This window comes from Medicago sativa, chromosome 7 (assembly GCF_051527215.1).
Source record: "Medicago sativa cultivar Bolivia chromosome 7, Bolivia_mono, whole genome shotgun sequence".
Classification (NCBI taxonomy): Eukaryota; Viridiplantae; Streptophyta; class Magnoliopsida; order Fabales; family Fabaceae; genus Medicago; species Medicago sativa.
In genome coordinates, this window is record NC_140755.1 from 84,270,568 (window position 1) to 84,292,196 (window position 21,629).

The following is a 21,629-nucleotide window of genomic DNA, read 5'->3' on the forward strand; positions in this document are numbered from 1 at the left end:
AAACTTTGTTCGCATGAATTTTGATCTTAATCTCGATACTACTGAGTCACTTTTTAAAATGAGAAACCTAATCAACAATGCCCATTTTGTAGGGTGGTTTCGTCAACGTTATTTTACCATGCAAATTGCAATTGCGCATACTGCTTTTCTTCTTTATATTATTTGCAATAAAGAGTCTTTTCCTGATTATTCGGTCTGTCCAAGTTGTCTAATGTCAGAATTTTCATCCAATAAGATGTTGGCGGTTGTTGATACATTAAATTAACTCTTAATCTATGATGGTTATAAATCCTCTAAGATTATCATTATCCGTGATTATTTTTCTGCTACATTAAAGAGCCTCAACATGGCTTTTTTCTCCTATCCGTGTTTATTTTTCTTTATGATGATAATGATATACTATCTGTGATTATCATTCTTACATGTTTATCCAATCTAACACTAAACCAATATTGCAATATTGAAGCCGATTGCAAAGAACATTAACTTATTTTTCTTCCCAATTCTCAATTACATGTGGCGTTAAGCTTGATACCAAGAATTTCATCTTGAATCACATTCAAATAGATGGTTCTGAAGACCACGTTGTTTTCAATTTGTTTGTTGCCAAGAATATCATTGAGGAGTTCATTATGAACACGGAAGCACCCTACTCCATAAATCTAATGTATGACATGCTTATGGTGGCTTCATTTCTTCTGATGAGTGATATGCTTGCTTACGGTGACTTCATTCCTCTGATGAGTGATATGCTTACTGAGATAGAGTATATTGTTATAATAAGATCGAACATATGAAAGTGACTTTAAGAGTAGTTTTCTGATGGGTGAAAGGTTTAACTTGTTGGTTGTCTTTCATCTTCTACATAGGTTGAGAGAAAATAGATATGGGTCACAAGAAACATCCAGACTTAAAGAAAGATATTTATTTGGAAATTAAATTAATTAATTTTTTTAAGATGATGAATAAATTAGAAAACAAGAAAAAAGAGTTTTATTTTTCATATCTGATTGAGATTTGGCTTGCTCGTTTTGTACAATATTATTTATTGGAGCTTACACGATAATAATAGGTTCTTTTTCTCATAATTCTCATTTGTTACAACTTATGGTGGTGAATATTTATACCCAATGTTTTATTATAATTCACATTTAAACGGACAGAACTGAAGACATTTTCAAATTTTTTTTATTGCAAAAAACACTATACACACATACTCCTTAGATGTTATTTGATAATTTGTATCGTGTTATTCTAGATGAAATGATTTATATAATCATGTCTGAAACCGAGACATGTATTTTGCTAGTGCATTGATGAGTAGTTTGCTTTTTCAAGTGATGAGGTGATGATATGGGGTGCTACATGTATGAGAATATGAGATTCTACAAGTGGATGGATGTATATGACTCATGACTTGTTTTACTTTTTGAAAAAGAAAAAAAAAGAATATGGATTTTGAATAATTTGGATTGTATTGGGTAGTTTGCATATGGTATTTGTGTAGTTTGGATGTGTACACCTAATTAATTTGTTCTAGTAAATGAGTGAAATATTATGCTTGAATATATAACAGTTGAGTGGAATAGAATGAAATGCAATTGGTGTGTATATACAATTTAGGTGATAAAGGATGAATGATTATCTAATATGTTGAGGTGTACGTTTGAATATGTAATGTTTTATTTCTGTTAATTTTACTTTACATTTATTGTTATATTTTTATATTTGAATATAAATACAAGATTGATTTCCAAAGAGGATTGACACTTATATATATATATTATTTTTGAGGAAAACACTTATATATTATTGTTAAATTTCACAAAATAGCATACTAATTCATCAATTTACTTCCCTAGTTTAACCCCAATTAGTAGCTAAATATTTTGGAGGTAAAATGTGAAAAGTTTCTATTCTAATTTTTTCTTTCTGTGAAATGAATATTTCAGTTATTTGAAAAAATAAAATATGTATATATTATCCCCCAAGTATCGAATTTTTTAGTTTTATGGGAGGTATATTATTTAAAAAAAAATCATTTATTAGATACATCTTTCATTCCAAAGAATCGTTTGAGTGCAAATTTTGTATTTTTATTTATATGTCATTTTGTAGTTCAAAAAGTACAATTTGTCAATTATACACTTTTTCAATTACTCATTCATACAATATTTTTTTCATACAATATTTTTTGGTGATGGCCGGGATTCGAACCCCGGACCTTGCATATATTATGCATGGTCCTTACCAACTGAGCTAAACTCACGGGGACTCATTCATACAATATTTTAATAAAAACTAATTAATGTTATAAAAAAAATTTAAAAAAATCATTTTGTTTTTTGTTACTTGCAAATTTTGAACTTCTTTGAAACAAAATTTTATCTATGCTATATAAAAGAAAATAATGTTTTGACTCTTTTGTGCTGATTTTTTCTCTTTCCAAAATTACCATCAACTTTCAATACAAATAGCATATATAACAATTAACAAATAGATAAGAGTAAATTTAAATATTAAAATAAAAGTGTAAGAAACAAGATATTGGTACATATGTTCAATTTTTTTTTCCTTTATCATTTAAAAAGTGTAACAAACTAGATGAGTATATCTATGCTTAATTTTTCATTATCCCAATTATACCCTTAAACAACTTTTTCTATAATAAAGATTGTTGTTGGTGTCGTTGAAATAGATAATCACGATTAGTTTAATTTGTTATAATTTTTGAAAGCAAAAAGCATTTATATTTTTTACTTTTAATCAAAATCAAAATCTCATAAAAAACACCGTTCATAATTTTCACTAGTCACCTATAATAATGATTTCACATAAAATTGAAATTCTATAAACAAGATAAGTAACATTGGTAAAAATTTCAAGTGCAAAATAAAAGAAGAATTCAAATGAAAAACAATGTAGTGTGTGAAAAGGAGCATAAATTTGTTGGAGAGAGAGAGAGAGAGAATAATTAGCAATTGTTTGTCATGAGAGAAAGATAACACATCAAAATTATTGTAAAAAGAGAGTGCGCAAAAAATAAGAATTTATTGGTGGATTAAAATGAAGGTATAATAGAAAGAAAGAAAAATAAAAAATCTACTTTCTTAATTTGAGTGTACTATTCTTAAAAGACACTTAAAAAGAAACTGAGAGAGTAGATAATAGATACATAGTACATGAATGTAAGAAGGGTTAAATTTTACAATCACGGTAATGAATGACTTCAAAAGTCATATTTAACATATAAATAATGAGGGAGATACACATCTTTTTTTTTTTTTTACAAAAGATAGTGTTTGTTTGTGCATGTAGTTGGTGTTGTTGTTTGTGCTCAAAAGTCATGACTTCAAGACTCATGTTTAATTTCACAAGAATGATAAAAAAAATGAAGGACAAAATTTAAATGCAATTTCTTATGTGCTTTTTTGTGTGGTTCTTCAAATATAGCGCTTATAGCCATCGATGCTTTCTCAAATCCACAATTTTTTCAGAGTTTGTTATAACCACAAAAATTGAATTTTATGTGAATTACTATACAAATACACCTAAGAAAATGCACATAAATTTTGTCCAAAAATGAATTGTGTGTGATTTATCTAATATGAATTGTGTCCACAAAAATTCTTTCTTTCTATTATACCTTCATTTTAATCCACCAATAAATTCTTATTTTTTGCGCACTCTCTTTTTACAATAATTTTGATGTGTTATCTTTCTCTCATGACAAACAATTGCTAATTATTCTCTCTCTCTCTCTCTCTCTCTCTCTCTCTCTCTCTCCAAGGTTTGATATTGCTTCTCTTTGTTAAGGCAATTAATCAATTCACATCATTTAAAAGAATAAATTCGATCGGGGACCAACATGTCAAGACAAAGCAATTTTAGGAGGCCTTTTGGAATTAAAAAGAAAATAATAAAAATACTTGTTAAAAGCATAATCAATCAAGTTTTGTTGAATTCAAGATTTGAAATTAGGACTAAAAGGTTTTGAGTCCTTAAAATTGGCCAGCTAGATAAGTATTGATTATTAGTATGTCATATTATATATTTATAACTAAATTGAGTTATTTTATGCAAAAAACAATGGAGAAAGAAAAATAAAGAGAGAAGATAATAACATTACGTGAGTATGAAAGATAAAATTGTTAAAAAAATTGTCACAAAATAGTTGTACAAATATCATTTCTCAAATCCAAATGGTGCTGACTGGTCACCTCTTGGAGGAACACCAGCATAACCGATCAATGCCAACATCGTAGGTTAAAGACCACCCCCAAGTGTTACGATCTCAATAGGGTTCAATGATGATGTAGCCTCGGAGGTGTTGCACTATTGCCTACTAAAGCTACATCGTGACATAACGGGATTGGATCGGGGGTGAAGGTAGAGGAGACTGTTTTTTTTTCGATCAAAGATGATAATAATTAAGTATTTTACTAAGTTATTTCAAAAAAAGGTCATGCTAATTTGTGACATTAGGGCACAAGTTAAGGAGCTTAAAATGGAAATTAAAAATAAAATAAATTTTATATTGAAAATATACCTTTAGAAACTTTTAAGAAATTGAATGCACAATTTTCAAGAATATTTTTTTACATTTGGCCTCTTAACTTGTATGCTGCAAGGAGAAAAGTTAGCATTTCCCTTCAAACAATATAAATATTATTAAATTGTTTTATTTTATTAAATAATATTTTGTTGGGTATATTTATTAAATAGGAAGTGTACAATACTTAATATTTATTCTAAAACAAACTACATATTTATACATTTTTATTACTCAAAAAATAGTTAGAAATGAACTTACGACCATTTTCATATATACGACTAAGATGATAATTTGATTGATGTCGACAATACAAACTACATATTTATTATATGTTAGTTTTTAAAATATGTGGTTTGATTTGGGTTAGTTCGGTTGTTGTAGTTTTTTGTGATACACTATAATTGTTTGTTTTTAACATTAAAATCAAGTTAAAAACAATTTATTTTCAGCAATATTTTAAATTTGATCAAACATTACAATTTTATTTACAATCAATGTTCTTAACACCATAGACCAAAATTACATTTACTATAGATGATGAGATCATGAGTTCTTTAAGTATGTGGAAGGAAACCTATAAAAAAAATCACAAATAAAATGAATTTTATTTGTGAATTTTAGTATCCATGGTTCAGCTCACGTTAATTTTCTACTAGCCTTGGACATTTATTTCTTATAATTTTATTGTCTTTAGGCTCATTGGAAAATTTGACTACATGGAGTTAGGGAATTAATTATCACAAGTTGATTAGGGGCTATTCACGTTTACTTTTTATGGCCTCCACCATTCAGATCAATTCATTAACATGACAATTAATTCCATTCAAAGATTGTGCATCAGTTTTGGAATTCATTTGGAGCAGCTTGCATCAATTGGAAATGAAGAAATTGTGAAAGTCACATTGGATCCCAAAGAATGCGTTTAGTGTTCTCCTTTTCTAATTATTGTAAGGCATAAATGCCATTTCTTTATTTTCTAGGTGCCATTTTAATTTATTATGGTCCATTGAGTTACTTAGAAAGACTCTATAAATTGTAAGTTCTTCAATGAAATAAAAGAAGTTGAATTTTATAGAATTTTACACATATGTGTATTGAGAGCTCTGTCTCTTGTGGTTCTGGATTGAACCATCCTTGATCTTATCAAGAAATTCTTTTCTTGTGGCGATCCTCGCATCCATAGACTTATCACTTTCTTGGATTAGAAAGTGTGGCGTCCCTGTCTATCCATTCCATTTCTTCATTTTTGAGTCTTTTCCACAAAAATATTCTAATTTGCTTCCGACGGCTCTGCGACACTCATCATTAGACCAAAACTACATAGTAAAAAAAGAGTGTTACTTTTCCCACCCTATGTTATTCGCGCGTGCCCTATTTTTTTTTCCCAAAATTACCCCTGTCCGGGTTTAGTTTTACGAACTTCATTGTTAATATTTTCCAGATTTTTTCGGATTTTAATATCCGGAATGATCCTTTTCCCGAACTTTTCCTTTTTAAGCTTTCAAATTCGTAAAATAACTGCAAATAGAAATATAAAACAGAAATAAAAAGAACACAAAGAGAAAAAGAAGTCATTTTATTAATATATGAATAATACATTACAAATGTTGAAGCTTTTTACATAAGAACATGAAACTATTTCTAATCTTATTACATAAGAAACTAAAACTATTTCTAAGAGGGATGAGGTAAACTAAACGAGTGGCTCCAGCCACTTGTGGAGAGGAAAGAGGGGGGAGGAAAGAGGAGGGAGGGGAAGAAGAAAACAACGCTGGCGGAGGCACAAGGGCCTCTAGGGAGCAAGAGACCATGATGATTAATATGACACCCAGACAAACATCCCTCAATTTCGTTTGAACATAGCGTTTCACCAAAGGTTTGGCCGGTTAGTGAAGTTTTAATGCGTTTTTTTGGACGGTTTTGAATGACAATCACGTTTTCCACCTAAGACTTATTTTAGGCTATAAATAGGTTTGTATGTTCAACAAATTCATTCATTCTTCACTCATCCTCCTCCGGTTTAAATTGATTCAGTTCAATATCTCATTGGTCCTAGGAAAATATGGTTCGATTGTCGTGAGAAAGATGTGCAGAGTCTGATCTATCTCATCCTCCTCTGGCAAAAATGGGCGGCGCCGCCTCCCCAAGGTTCATCTTCTTCCTCCGCCACAATATCCGTCTCCTCTCTCCCTCTTTCTCCTCTCATTTCCACCACCGCACTCTCTTTTCTTCATTCACTCGCTCTCCTACTTCTTCTTCTTCTTCTCTCACACCTAAACTCAAACTCAAAGCCTCACAACAACAACAACAACAACACATTCACACCCAACCTTCACAATCCCCCCTCACTGGGACCCACCATCCATGGCCAGAGTTTTCCAGATTTCTCTCACACATCTCCGCCGCCGGCTACACTCCCCCCGCCGATGGTTTTCCTTCCACCGGAGAATTGTCGCAGGCTGAAGTCAGTGCTTGCTTGTCTTTCGCTCGAGATAGACCTAACCTTCTCAGGTTTGTTTCTGTTTCCAAATTCCATTCCTCTGTTTATTCCTTTTTGTTCTCTTCCATTCAATTTAATTCAAATTGATTTTAATTTAGGTTGCTTTCGATGAGAGACGTTGCCGTTGTGGTTGAACATGGTACTCCGTTTATGTTCTCCGACGCGCAGGATTCTGTTTCGAAGATGAAGTCTTTTCTATCCAACGGTGACTCCACTGTTAGTCATACTTTTTCATGCTTTATATTCTGGCCTTGTTTGGATAAACAACTTAATTTGCAGATTATAGCTCTTATGTGTAAGCTATTTCTATTGTAAAATATAAAATAAAGTTGAATTGGTTTTGTATAAGCTATAAGCTATTTTCATAAGCTATCTTGGAGAGCATATAAATAAGCTCAAAACAACTTATGAACATGTCATAAGTTCTCCCAAATAGTTTCGCAAGTGTTTATTTAAGTAGATAAGCTTAAATAAAGTCAATCAAAATGTGCCCTTTGTAACACTACATTAGTGCCTTTGCAAAATGATCCGTTTTTATATGTACGAACTTACTGGTTTTAATATATTTATGATAGAGCATTATGACGTAGTTTGATCCATGTAACTGAGCCCACTTAGTGGGATTAAATTTGGTTGTTGACTTGTTGTGGTAAGCTTTCTAGCACTATAACACATTACATCATAAGACGAGAAACTAGGCAGCACTTTGTACTTTCATGCCGTCTCTCCATTTGTGGTGTTTTGCACCTTAGACATTCCGAGTGTGGTTAGCGTTTCTTAGATTGGAAGCTTCAAGTTCTTTAGATTTTCATAAATCATTATTCTTAGTAGGCTAGTGGGTGAGTAGGGGGTGCTTTAGGCCCCTTCTATTTATTTTTTTGTTTGAAACAAATAGAATTGATCCAGGGTGGTGCTCTTGGTTTTCAAATTTATGTAATGTAGCAACTGACCTTAAACTTCCTGCTCACAAGTATGATCTTTCATATTGGTTTCCTGAAGCTTCTATTAATTTCTTTTAAAATGTAAACTATGATGCTGTTTATTTGCACAAGTTTCCATCTTGAAATTCTGCAAAAAAAAAAAAAAAAACTGCTAGAGGATACCACCAGAGTGACTTTTGTTCTCTGCTTGTCTCTCTAGTTATTGTTTTATGGTTCAGTTTCTCAGTTCTTCTATATTTACTGGAAATAGTTCTAGAGATAAGATTATATAGGAGAGAAAGAAGGGAAATTTGTTGAGAATGTAGAATATTATTATTTATTCAGTTTTTTAAGTTAGTCTATTTTATACTTTACTTTTTTTATAGTTAATTCTATAGTTCAGTTGGAAACTACTTGTTTTTTTTTTTTAATGGCAAATGTTGGTAGTTAGTTTGTTAGATTAATATTTAGTCCTTCGTTCGGTTTGAACCCAAGACCTCTAACTCCTTTTCCCTTTAGCTCAAACCAGTTGAGTTACCCAACCCCCCTCGGAAACTATTTGACTTGTTTGAAGGTATTTTTGATAGTTTCAGGAAAAAATAATAAAGATAGAAAACTGCCTGCCTACTATATTTGTTCATGATATAAATAGATGCATATGTAGTAAAGTTCATTTTTGCCACTCTGTAAATTTCATTTTAGTCTGGTATCATTTTTTAAAATTGTTATGATATATGTATAACTATTTGTTATTCTAAGTCCTCTGTCTTATGTTTGAGCTGAAGTATTATATGGAATTTTTTTTTTGGTTTTATTTGTTTTAATTATTAGATCTTATGCAATTTTTGGCATGAAAAACATTTTTGAGTGATGGTTAATGAATTATAACATATCTAGACTACAGGTTACATATGTCAATTTCTGTCACTTCTTTTCATCTTAAATCTCCTGGATCAGACTTGGCTTTAGCGATGAGTTTTCTTTTATGTTATGCTCTTTTACGTTCAGTAGGCTTTTTTTTTCTAACAAAACGTGGTTGTTATTACAAGATACAACATTCAAATTTAGTCACTGGTCTTTTTACATTCCTATTATTGTTATTGTTTATTGAACAGTGAACACCTTAGCTGCATAAGAAGCATATTGGTGTATATGGAATCAGAAAATAGAAAGCAATTTAAAATATCAGTTGGAGATTGGAAATTCTGATCATGTGGCCTTTTCTTAAATTCATATTTCTATTGGGTTTAAAGAAATGAAGAAAAGTGGAAATTGCCTGAAATCCTGAATATATGTTTATCTTTTCTTCTCGTTCTAAACTATTTGAGAAACAATAAGCATATTGTATGGAACACAACTCCTTTCATGTTTTAACAAACCCTCAATTTCAAATTTTGACCAGTTTTTTATGCGGTTTATGATTTGTGCTTGATATGTAGGCCTTGGACTCTGATAAAGCAAATATGGTTGATCTGATGAAATTTATGCTGAGTTATGCAAGTAGCTGCTTGGTCTCTTCAGAAAGGAACAATCTTTATAACAGAAATCTTGTTGAATCCTCCGTCAGAAACCTATTTGGTGAACTTTTCAAGCTGAGTTATAGTACACCTGGACCCAACTCTTTTGATTCAGTGCAAAATCAAATGCCTGGTGGTAGATTTGAGCGTACAATGCCTCCCGGACAAAACATTGAAATGAAAAGGGGTGATTGGATTTGCCCAAGGTATTTTCTAAAATCATTTCAAGTTTTTCTTTTGAGTCCCAGTGAAATAATAAACTATGTTATATTGTGTAATACTGGAAAACCAAGGTGAGCGTAGAGAAAATGTCGTAGTTGTTTATACAAGTTTTATATAACATACTGATGAATTAGCATTCCCTTTTTCTAATACTGGCAGGTGTAATTTCATGAATTTTGCAAGAAATATGAAATGTCTTGAATGTGAAGAAGCAAGGCCAAAAAGGCAACTGACTGGAGGAGAATGGGAATGTCCTCAGTAAGTATTTTTCTCCCTCTGAATCTTTTTCCCTCGAAGTTTTGATGCATACATCCAATTAACAGGATTTTCATTTTCAAGGTGTGATTTTCATAATTATGGGAGGAATGTAGCTTGCTTACGGTGTGATTGCAAGCGGCCTGGACAAATATCTTTGGGTTCCACCAATACCACATCACATCCAGGGTATGGAAATGTAAACCATTCTAATACTTCAGATATTGATGCTAGGTTGGTGGCTAGTGAAGAGAAGGCACGACGTTGGTTTAACAAGGTTTCTCAACTAGACAGCAACTCTGATATTAACAGTGTGATAGATGATGAAGATTTTCCGGAAATAATGCCGTTAAGGAAAGGAGTTAATAGATTTGTTGTAAGCACGAGGAAAACTCCATTGGAGAGGAGGTTGACCAATGCTCAATACAAGAGAAGCTTGGGAAATAACGACGCTCCCGAAGTTGAGGACTATAAAACTGGGGAGTCAGCCAAGTCTCGTGATACTCTGGACGACATTCTAGGTCGTTCAACTGGCCCTCCTCGATCTGACTACAAAAACATGGGTGCTGAACAAAGTTTCAGTGGAGAAAGACAACCGTCAATTGCTAGCAATACATCACATTTCCAAGATGTGAAAGGGAACAACACTAATACTCTTTCCCCTTTTCCATCATATGCCAGTTCTGGTGACACCGACAGTACACAACTTTCTAATAACTTTTCAAGTGAAAATGTCATCAAGGACAAAGAGAGTGAGCAAGCTGAAAAATCCGATAGATGGTTTAGAAAGATTGCGGAGCTGAATGATGTTCCAGATATAACAAGTGCAATATCCGATGATGATTTCCCTGAAATAATGCCAATGCGTAAAGGAGAAAATCGATTTGTTGTTAGCAAGAAAAAGGATCGGTCCTTGACAACACCAGCATATAAGAGACGTTTGGCCATGGAGCAATCTGGCAATACTAACTTTGTCCCCTTTGTACCCTTTCCCCCAGATTACTTTGCCAAAAAGGAAAAACCACAGGCAGATGGAACAGATTCAACAGACAGGTCCAGTGTTGAATCATCCTCAGTATCTGAAGGGACTGAGATGTCAGGTGATGCTACAGCTAGACCTGAACAGAGTTCAGGACCTTCTTCTGATCAGATCTCAAGTAAAAACAATCATATTGGTTCTACTTACGCGGCTTCATGCAGTGGAAATTCAAGTCAGGATTTCAATCAAGATCATGTGCCAAATCTGACCGAGAGTTCATCCACAGGTTCAGCATCTGAGAACCAGAGTGTTGGAACAGAATGGTCAGGGAAAAGTTTAGAGGGATCAGCGGTCAGGGAACCGGATCCTTTGGATATGTCTGAGGAGGCAAAGGCAGAGAGGTGGTTCCGTCGTGTTGCCCAAATTAAGGATATTTCTGAGCTCAGTCAGATTCCAGACGAAGATTTTCCTTCAATAATGCCTATGCGTAAAGGGGTGAACAGATTCGTTGTGAGCAAGCGGAAAACACCACTGGAAAGGAGATTGACATCTCAGCAGTACCGAAGAAATCTTCCAGTTGTGAGCTCAGATCCTGTTAAGAGAGAAAATGAAGGTAGTTGAAGAGTAATGTTTATTTTTGAAGGCGATGTTAAAATTTTACCAGCAATTATACAAAAGGAAAATGAAGATGTGGAAAACATGAATATTAAAACATTCTATTGTGACATCTGTAAGAGAATTTTGACATCAATTATTTATCTATCTTTGTTGAGGCCCCTTTGATTTATTTCATATTGGAGAATGGGGACTAGCTTGTCATATTTCATAAATAAGTGATGCATTAAAACCAATATTTTCATGTTTTCTATCTTGATCCTAGAAATGGAATTATAATCTAGTTTCTATGGTCGACTTGTTAAGCAGGGTCATGCTCACAAGTGGCGCAAGTGCACTTGTTAAGAAATTAAAAAGTTATTTTCAATACAAAATTTATCTTTTCATTCTATTTTTAATTCTTTAAATAGTGTCCCAAAGCACCTGTTAGCATTTCCTTTTTTAAGTATATGCCAATGTTGTCTATGTAAGATCATGGTTTAATTACACTTATAACCTTTAAGTTTGGACAGACTTTTGGGGACCAAGTTTAGTTTTTCAAGTCTTTTCGGATTAATTGAGTCTCTTTAGTTTTAAAATTAGTCCCATGTTGCCGACAAATTGGATCAAATTGGATCAAGTTTAACGTAGATTGCACCATTTTTGAAGCTGAAAGAAAATTTGGTGTTGGTATTTGTTTTCGAGACAGTCTTGGACAACTTATCCAAGCTCACGCAAAGGTTTTTCCCTCTATTCCAACTGCAGCTGAATGTGAAGCTACCGCTATACAACAAACCCTCCAAATTTCTCTTGATCTTGGCCTCAATCGAGTATTTATCGAAACAGATTGTCAGCTAGTTGTGAATGCAGTCCTTGTTAATAGCTCCTATGTGAATGAATTAGGAATTTTACTCTCTAATTGTAGGACTTTGCTTCTTTCTAATGCTAGTTATGCTCTAGCTTATGTTAGGAGACAAGCTAATAGAGTCGCTCATAATCTTGCTCGAGCGTCTATATTACATGCTAGTCCCACTACTTTCTATCATTCTCCATATTGTATTCACTCTATTATTTTGGATGAAATGAAATGAGTTATTTTTTCCTAAAAAAAAATTAGTCCAATGTTGTACCCCTCCCAGCTTACTTCTCTCTAAAATTTCTAAAATTATTATCTATGTATATATAAATATTTGACTGTTGACAATTTACACTAATTTGAGGTTTATATCAATTTTTTTTTTTAAGAAAGGTTTATATCAATTTTAAAATCTTAAATATGTTAATTTGAGGTTTATATATGTTAATTTGAGGTTTATATCAATTTTTTTTTGAAGAAAGGTTTATATCAATTTTAAAATCTTAAATATGTTAAATATGAAAAGATCGATAATATTTGATGGATAGTTATGCTGTAAATTTTTTTTTTTTTTGGTGGTGGTCAGGGTTTGAACCCCGAACCTTGCATATATTATGCATTGTCCATACCAACTGAGCTAAGCTCACGAGGACATTTATGCTGTAAAATTAATTGAAAGAGAGAAAATTAACGAATATTTTTGTGAAATTTTTAAACAAAATTTACTTACTGTTTTGATTTGTGAGTTGGAAGAGTAAGTTGAGAAAAATTGAACGGTATTTATTTATTATTTGGATAAGAGAATATTAGAAAATATGATTGAGTTGATATGTGAAGTATTGCTAAAAAAATTGACGAATTGAAAATTTTAAAACCACACACTCGATCTATTTTTGACTGAACCCACTCAAACTTATTGAAGTATTCAATAATTAAATTAAACATACGTGTTTTAGTAATAGTCTTATAATTGTACCATAAATAATAGTCTCTTAAGTAATGTTTTTATGTGAATTTTTTTTTTTTGGTGAGAGGTTGATGCCCCGACCCAAAGTAAAAAGGACTTTCGAGCTCAAAACATTTATTCCTTTAAAAGTAGATTTGAGATTCAAACTCAGTCGAAACTCTTTCTTTCTTGTTCTTGGTTTAGGGTTTTCAAACTCAGTCTCTTAAAATTTTTGGTCAAGATTTGATCATAGGTGTGTATGAAAAAAATACTATATGATGTGGATCCCTTACATAGATTTCAATTATGTCAAAGAATTACCCTCAGCATAAAGAATGCCTGAGTAAAAAAAAGCATAAAAAATGCCTTGGTTTAAGAAAAACCATTTATACTTTGGTACAAAACTAGGAAAATAGGAAAGACAATAATTATCCAGTCACTATTATAAGCAAAAATTCATTTATTAAATGAACCTAAAATTTTTATTTTTACTTATAATAGTGACTGGAGGTAGACAAGATTATTCCTTAGGTATTGTTTGTTTCCAGGGAAAGAGAGTGGATGGATAGTAAAGAGGATGGAAAGTTTCTTGGAATGTGGGCTTCCACAGTTTGGATGATGTGTCAAGGAGGAAGGAAATGTTTTCTGTGGGACCCATGGCCAAAATCCTTTCCACTCAGTGATGCAGAGAAAGCAATGAGAAAGCACTGTTTGTGATGAAAGGTCTAAAGCACCCATGCTTTGGGTGTTGTGTGAGAGTTGCTTTTTTATTTTTTATTTTTTTTATACAAAAGCTACGTTTTAAATTTTGTTTCTCTTTCAATAAAATATTATATTTTTATTATATTATAATAAACATATACAATATAAGTAGAAATAAATATGAATAAACATATACAATATAAGTAGAAATAAATATGTATATTCATCGAACATTTTTTTATATAACATTGTAAAAATACATATTCCAATATTTGTTATTAAATACTTATATTTAACCTAAGGGTAGTTAAGTCATTTTTAGTCAATCAAATCATTCTTTCCTCTCACTTTCTCTTCAACCAAACAACTAGAAAAATCATCTCACTTTCTATTCATCTTCTCTCCACTTTCATTCCTTTACCAATCTTTCCTTTCACTTTCTCTTCTCATCCAAACAAACCCTTAGGGTGTGTTTGGTTCAAGGGAAAGAAAGTGATGAGGAGAGAAAGGTTAGGGAAAGAAAGCATTTCCTTGGTTTGGAACTCACTTAAAAGACCAAGGAAAGAAAGAATTTTGTGGGACCCATATCAAAAATCTTTCTCCTCATGTATGCACGGAAAGGTTGTGGAAAGGTTGGAAAACACACTATGTTGTATAAAAAGTCCAATAGACCCCAGCTCTAGGTACTTTTCTTTATTTCACTTTTTTTAATAATTTTTTTATTTCTTGTTCATTGGTAATCTCTCTCTTTATATTTTCTCTATTCATTGCCTAATATTTTTTTGTCCGGTCTCTATTTCTATGGCGTGAAATTAAACTACTCACACAAATAGCCACAATTTTTTCCAGACACATGTTTATATATATATATATATATATATATATATATATATATATATATATATATATATATATTCAAGAGGTCAAGGGTATTTATGTCAATTACTATATATAAATCTTTCTTTCCTTCAACTTTCTATACCACTTTCTTTTATACCAAACAACCAAAACAATCCTCTCACTTTCTATTCTCTTTCTTTCCTCATATAATCTTTCCTTACTCTTTCTTTCCTTTCACTTTCTTTGATCATCCAAACAAACGATTAATGTTTGTGATCAGTTGGAATTATAGTGAAAATCCTTCAAGTGTGAAGGTACTGGACGTAGCTACCAAGTTGTTGGATGAGTCGATATAAACTTTGTGTCTCTCTATCATTTATCTCCTTATCCTTAAATTTGTTTTTGTTCACCTTGTCTCTCTCTATCTTTTCTCGTGTGTGTATAACTTTTAAATTTTGAAAGTTTGAAAGAAAGTTAAGATCCGGTCTTGTTCCTCTAATAGTTAAGGGAAATAGACTCTGATAATTTAAAATTTAGTTGAGGTAAGAAAAATGTATGAAGTATTGTTAAAATTAGAGATAAAACTTTGATACTCCTGATCAATAATTCAATTTTGAACTTGATTTTAAAAAATTTACTTTCCTTAAAAAAAATTAAAAAATTAACTTTTAATTTATAAATATATTTGTTACAAATATTAATTAAAGAAAAGATATAAACACATTTAATATATCATCCCCGTTTGGTTTGAGCTTATGAAAAATAGCTTATGTAAATAAATAAACTTTTATTTTAATTTATAAGCTCTCACTGGCGAAAACCGTATCTTCATAAATTGTTTTTTCATAAACAACCTTAAAAATTTATAAATAATGCATAAAAACTTATTTATCTGCATAAGCTGTTTTACATAAGCTCTAAAATAAGCTAATCCAAACGGGCCCTAAGTTTAAATTAAAGTCAATTCTGAATATTAGATAAATTAAACAATTGATTTTCTCTCATTTTCATAAATTAAATATGATTGTTGGAGTCATGCATTTCAATCTCAAAAAATATCACTAACTACATGGATAACACCAACAATATAGTTTGCAAAATAAAAATGAAAAAAAACATTATTGCTCACTGTTCATGTATTAAATATGACTTTTGAAGTCATGTATGTTATGTGAGAATGAATAAATATTTTAACATTTCAAAGTGATTACAAACTCTAGCTTATATATATGTCATGCGAGAATGAATATATTATATTTATGTATTATTAATCTATTTTATATCAAATAAATAGTTTTTTTTTTGAATAATCACATAAAAATTTGTAAGGTTGCATCAAGGTGCTTTGCGGTCTTTTGTACGGTCCAAATTTGAGGTTTTTTTGGATTGGAGGCTTATGTAAATTTGTCTTAAGAGGCTACACAAGTGTCTTTTATATCTGCAAATGTGATCTTCATTTATTTTTTTTAATCCCTTTTTTTATTTTATTTTTCACACATGCATCTATAATATATATAAAAGGAATACATGACTTTGGATTAGTTGTTCACTTTTAATTATACCATTAAACAAATTTGGCTATAAAAATGTTATTTTGTTGGTGTCATTCAAAAAAGTAAAATAAAAATATATATTATATTTATTATATTGTTGGTATCATTGAAAAATATAAGTGTAATTTGTTACAATATGAAAGCGAAAAACGTTTATTATTTTTATATATACTTATAATGGTAATCTAAATCAAAATAATTTTAATCAAAATTTCATAAAAATTACTATTCATAATTTATACAGATTAGCACAATAAAATAGTGGACAGACGGACACAAAATGTTTGTCTGAGCGCTAGTAAAAATAAATTAAAAAAAACAATCCCTACAACAAACAACAATAAAGTAGGATCGACTACATGATCATATTACACCATAACGTTCTATGATAAACTATATTTTAGTCCAACTGATTGGTTTTCAAATCTTTTCTAATAGAATTTCACCAGTTTTTTTTAGGTATTCCTCTGTATCGCAAACATTACTAAACTCGTGCATTCAAAATGGCCTACAAGTTTGGTAATGTTATTTCAACTAAATTTAAAGAGATCCAAACAAGCAAACAGTAATCAGTGAAACTATAATCAGTGAAATAAAACATCCAGAAATACCAACTAAAGAGTTTGGCCAATGCCAACTAAAACGAGGAAAACGGATAATAATACATCCAGAAATAACAACTGAAGAGTTTGGCCAAATGCCAACCAAGACAAAGAAAAAAGATAACAAAACATCAAGAAATACCAACTGCAACTGAATAGTTTGGCCAATGCCAACTAAAACAAGGAAAACAGATATGCCGTAAACAACAGAACAACCCGCCCTACTGATCCCATGGATTTGAGGGGTCATCCGACATATCTTTTAAATCTGCTTTCTTACACGGTAGTCCAGAGACTCATAGGGATGAGCTTCAATTGGCACAGGGTTTCTACAATTTACATCAAAAATTTAAATTAATGTACCAAAAACTTACATAGTTTCAAAGTTAATTCCAATTTTGACCATTCCAAGTTGATCGAATGTTTTTCTGATCTCACCTTAGATCTCTAACATATACTTTCATATGCCCTTATAATTTCTATAACAATGTAAATAGATAGTAGATGTAAATAGATAGTAGATAAATAGAGTTTACTTAACACAGATAGTTTGTTAATTGGAAACACCCGACACTTAAAGTTGAAGAAATTTTTTAGAGAAACTAAAACGAAAATTTGACATATTTATAAGGACCAAAAACACATTTAACCCTAATTTATATATTCCAGTAAATTGTCAAATATTTAGATAGTATTATAATAGGCATCAATTTTGTGACTCATTATCGTTGCATGTGATAAAAGGAAACATACGAGAGAGCCTAAAGAAAGCAAGACACTTTGGCTAAAAAAAAATGAGGATCGAAAGAATTTTATTAATTACAGTGACCCTAATGATTTTATCAACAAAAAAAAGTGAAACTAATGACCATCATTTTATAACTGTGTTTGAAAGGATTCAAATTCAAGACTTTAAAATTACAAAGTTAGGCTCTTACCACTCAGCTATCACTCCAAGTGTAAACATATAAACTTTAAATTATGAAAAATGCTAACATGTGCTATTAGAACATATGTTAAGAAACTAAATATAGTAATTATGTTTCAAAAATCATGTATGCCAATTCTTAAAAAAGTACAAAAAAATACATTTTCAATGCATAATTTTTACTCTTAATATGTATCTTCAGAACACAAATTAGCAAAACCTTTTACTTTAGGATATGTTTGGATAGAGGGTTTAAAAGAAAAAGACAAAGAAGAATGTACTTTTTTTAAACAATTGCCACTATAAAATGTTTTTTAAAATGAATAATTTGTGAAAGAACTATTTTATATGTTCATTTACCATGTTGTAATTTCAATTTTTTGAAAAGAGGAATTATATTTTAAAATATAGACTTAACCCACCAAATTTGGAGCCCTCTCAAAACCTCCTCCCAAACAAACCTTTAAATGATAGAGTAAAACTCTATCATTGGGTGGTCGTTTAGTACTTTTGAAGTATGTCTTGTCCTCTCTTCCGGTCCACTTTCTTTCCTTCTTCAAAGCTCCCGTAGGTATCATTTCCTCTATTGAATATATTTTTAATTGTTTTTTTATGTGAGGAGGTTAGGAAAATATCTTGGATTGACTGAGACACTATTTGTTTCAAAAAAAAAAAAGAATGAAGGATTGGGGGTGCAGAGGATAAGAGAGTTTAATTTGGCGTTACTTGGTAAATGGTGTTGGCGGATGAGAGTTGAAAATAGGAGTTTGTGGTATAGAGTTTTAGCAACAAGATACATGGATGTAGGAGGTATAAATATAATCGCAGAGGAGGGCGGTTTAACTCAGTTTGGTGGAATAATTTGATTAATATTAAAAATGGGGCTGGTGTGGGAGGTGGTCGGTGGTTCGATGATAATGTTGGGTGGGAGGTAGGAGATGGTGCCCAAACCTTATTTTGGTGGGATCCTTGAATTGATGGCATGGTTTTGCAGAATAATTTTAGTCGCCTTTTTGATATTGCTACTAATAAAATGACAATGGTGGCTGAAATGTATTCGCTTGGGTGGGGGGAGGAGGGTGACGCTTGGAAGTGGCGGTGTCGTTTGTTAGCTTGGGAGGAAGAGAAAGTGTGGAAGTGTTGTGATTTTTTAATTAATATTGTTTTGCAGCCTAATCATTATGACAAGTGGATTTGACATTTACATGCGTCCAACAAATATAATGTCACAAGTGCTTATAATCATTTCTTGTCATCGGTCAACAACAACTTGACAACTGCTCACATAACTGAAATTTGGAATAAGTAAGTGCCTTTAAATGTCAGTCTTTTTGCTTTGCGTCTACTGCGTAATAGGTTACCAACAACGGACAATCTAGTTAAAAGACAAATTTTGCAACCAAATGTTCAGTTATGCATGGGTGGATGTGGCATGCTGGAAGATGCAGATCGCTTATTCTTCTCTTGTGATTTTATTGGTAAACTTTGGTACGGTATTTCTCACTGGCTTAGGTTCCACATAGTGTTTCCTGAACATATGTCAGATCATTTGTATCAATTTGGCACCTTAGGCGGGTTTTCCAAAAGCAACCGCTCAACTTTTAATCTCATGTGGCTTTCTTGCGTGTGGGTGATTTGGATCGAAAGAAATGTTGTCTTTCACCAAAAAGGGGACTCGTTTCATCAATTACTAAATAAAATTAAACTTCAATCATACTGGTGGTTGAAAGCGAACCATCCTAGCCTTGCTTTCTCTTACCATTTGTGGTGTGGATGAATCATTTACCTTGTTTGGGTATTTATCTGTAATGGGGTGACTATGTCCCTTGGTCCTTTTCATTTTGTTACCCTTTGTTACGAGCGTGTAATTTGATACCCTTTACAGCTGGGGTTTTGGCACTTCTTGTGCTGAAATTTCCAGACTTCAAGTAGTATATTTCATTTTAACCTCTTAAACAAAAATTATTAAAGCATGGGGTTTTACACTGCGTATTTCTTAGGACACGTTTCATTTATTAACATAGTGTCATTGCTTATTTGTATAATCAGGTTATCTAAATGTAGTTTTAACATATAAAAAATGTTTTAAAATAAAATATTGTTTTGACTTTTTTATGCAACAATAATTTATTGACTTAATTGCACTTTTGGTCCTTGTATTTTAACCAACTCACGAAATTGGTCATACATTTTTCAAATCGAACAAAGTTGTTCCTATACTATCATGTTTTTTGCAATTTTCGTCCTAACCCCCGTTTTTTACTCCAAAAACGATAATGTGTCCAATTTTTTAGTGATGTGGCCAAAATAGTTCATATGTGGCAATTTCCACATGAAAAATGTCATTACCATGTCATCAAATCAATTTTTTTAATTGAAAAATAATTAACATAAGCTCAGTTGGTTAGGACAATGCATAACATATGCAAGGTCCGGGGTTCAAACCACCCCGGCCGCCACCAAAAAAAGATCAAATTATTATTTTGTCAAACCTATACCACAATGGACTTGCTTCTCATTGGTTTCAAACCATCATTTTACAGACCTAGGAAACATTTGATTTTTTGTGTGCCTTCCCATTACCATATGTTCTTCCAGCAGCTGCTAGCCTCTGAAGAATCATTATGGATCAAAAAGTCATAAGTGGATTATATTGTGAATAGGTCATTCGAAAAAAATGGCCAATAAGAGCAGTCCGCTGAGGCATCCGGAACTGCAGCTTGACAACCTGCAATCTGCTCTCTGATGCTGTCAGGAATGAAATTTTGCACTAGGGTAATGGAGTAGCTGTTATGAGTAACAAACCCCATTGAGACCCATTCTTTGAGCCTCTTTGAATGGCCTTGTCGAATTAAGATATACTTTATTTTTAGGCCTTTCATTAAATTGTAGAATAGATATTTCGTGTGTATAATAATTAACATAGGGCAAGATTTGATAACCTTGAAATGAATCAAGACATCCCGATAATGGATGCCAATGGTGCTAGAGAAGATTGCTGGGACGGATCTAGACATGTGGTATATGTGGGGTTAAAATTTCATATCAAATGTGTTGCACTTATTTCTTTTCACAAGTTTTACACAAGGTTGTTGACTTGTTGTTCTTATTCTTAACATATTGTGTTTTATTTATAATGGGCGATAAACCCACTTGGGTTGGCCTGGTGGTGTTGGCTTGGGAGCTGGGAGTGTGTTCCTCCTCGAGGTCTCAGGTTCGATTCCTCCCGATGCCAATTCCAATTTGGGTGAGCTAATTTAGCTTCTTCGAAAAAAAATTATAAGGGGCGATAGTCATTTTGGTTGTGAATGTGTAAAAAAAATTATAAGGGGCGATAGTCATTTTGGTTGTGAATGTGTAAGGAGTAACCATAATAGTATCAAAACCGATGCCAATTCCAATTTGGGTGAGCTAATTTAGCTTCTTCGAAAAAAAATTATAAGGGGCGATAGTCATTTTGGTTGTGAATGTGTAAGGAGTAACCATAATAGTATCAAAATTTTAAAATAGTACGTGATTGTGCACTTCGTTAATCAAAATAGTCCATAACATTAAAATACTTCGTTAATATTGTTATATTAGTACTTCAATATACTTCAAGGACTATTTTGACTAACAAAGTGCAAAATCAGGGCCTATTTTAGAATTTTAATACATTGA

The 21,629-nt window shown here is 31.9% G+C and overlaps 1 protein-coding gene across 1 annotated transcript; it reads left to right on the forward strand.

Moving 5' to 3' along the window:
* Positions 1-6,547: 6,547 nt before the first annotated feature.
* LOC146909447 (zinc finger protein VAR3, chloroplastic-like) lies at positions 6,548-11,740 on the forward strand. The gene is made up of 5 exons (XM_085731206.1): positions 6,548-7,066; positions 7,154-7,271; positions 9,415-9,698; positions 9,874-9,972; positions 10,054-11,740. Exons 1-5 carry the CDS (start codon positions 6,681-6,683, stop codon positions 11,567-11,569), a joined length of 2,403 nt encoding a protein of 800 aa, XP_085587332.1. The 5' UTR covers positions 6,548-6,680; the 3' UTR covers positions 11,570-11,740.
* The last annotated feature ends 9,889 nt before the right edge of the window (positions 11,741-21,629 follow it).

Coding starts and splice junctions, on each gene's coding strand:
- LOC146909447 (XM_085731206.1), top strand. CDS start 6,681: ATGGGCGGCGCCGCCTCCCCAAGGTTCATCTTCTTCCTCCGCCACAAT. Junction 7,067..7,153: donor GATAGACCTAACCTTCTCAG/GTTTGTTTCTGT, acceptor ATTTTAATTTAG/GTTGCTTTCGATGAGAGACG. Junction 7,272..9,414: donor TATCCAACGGTGACTCCACT/GTTAGTCATACT, acceptor CTTGATATGTAG/GCCTTGGACTCTGATAAAGC.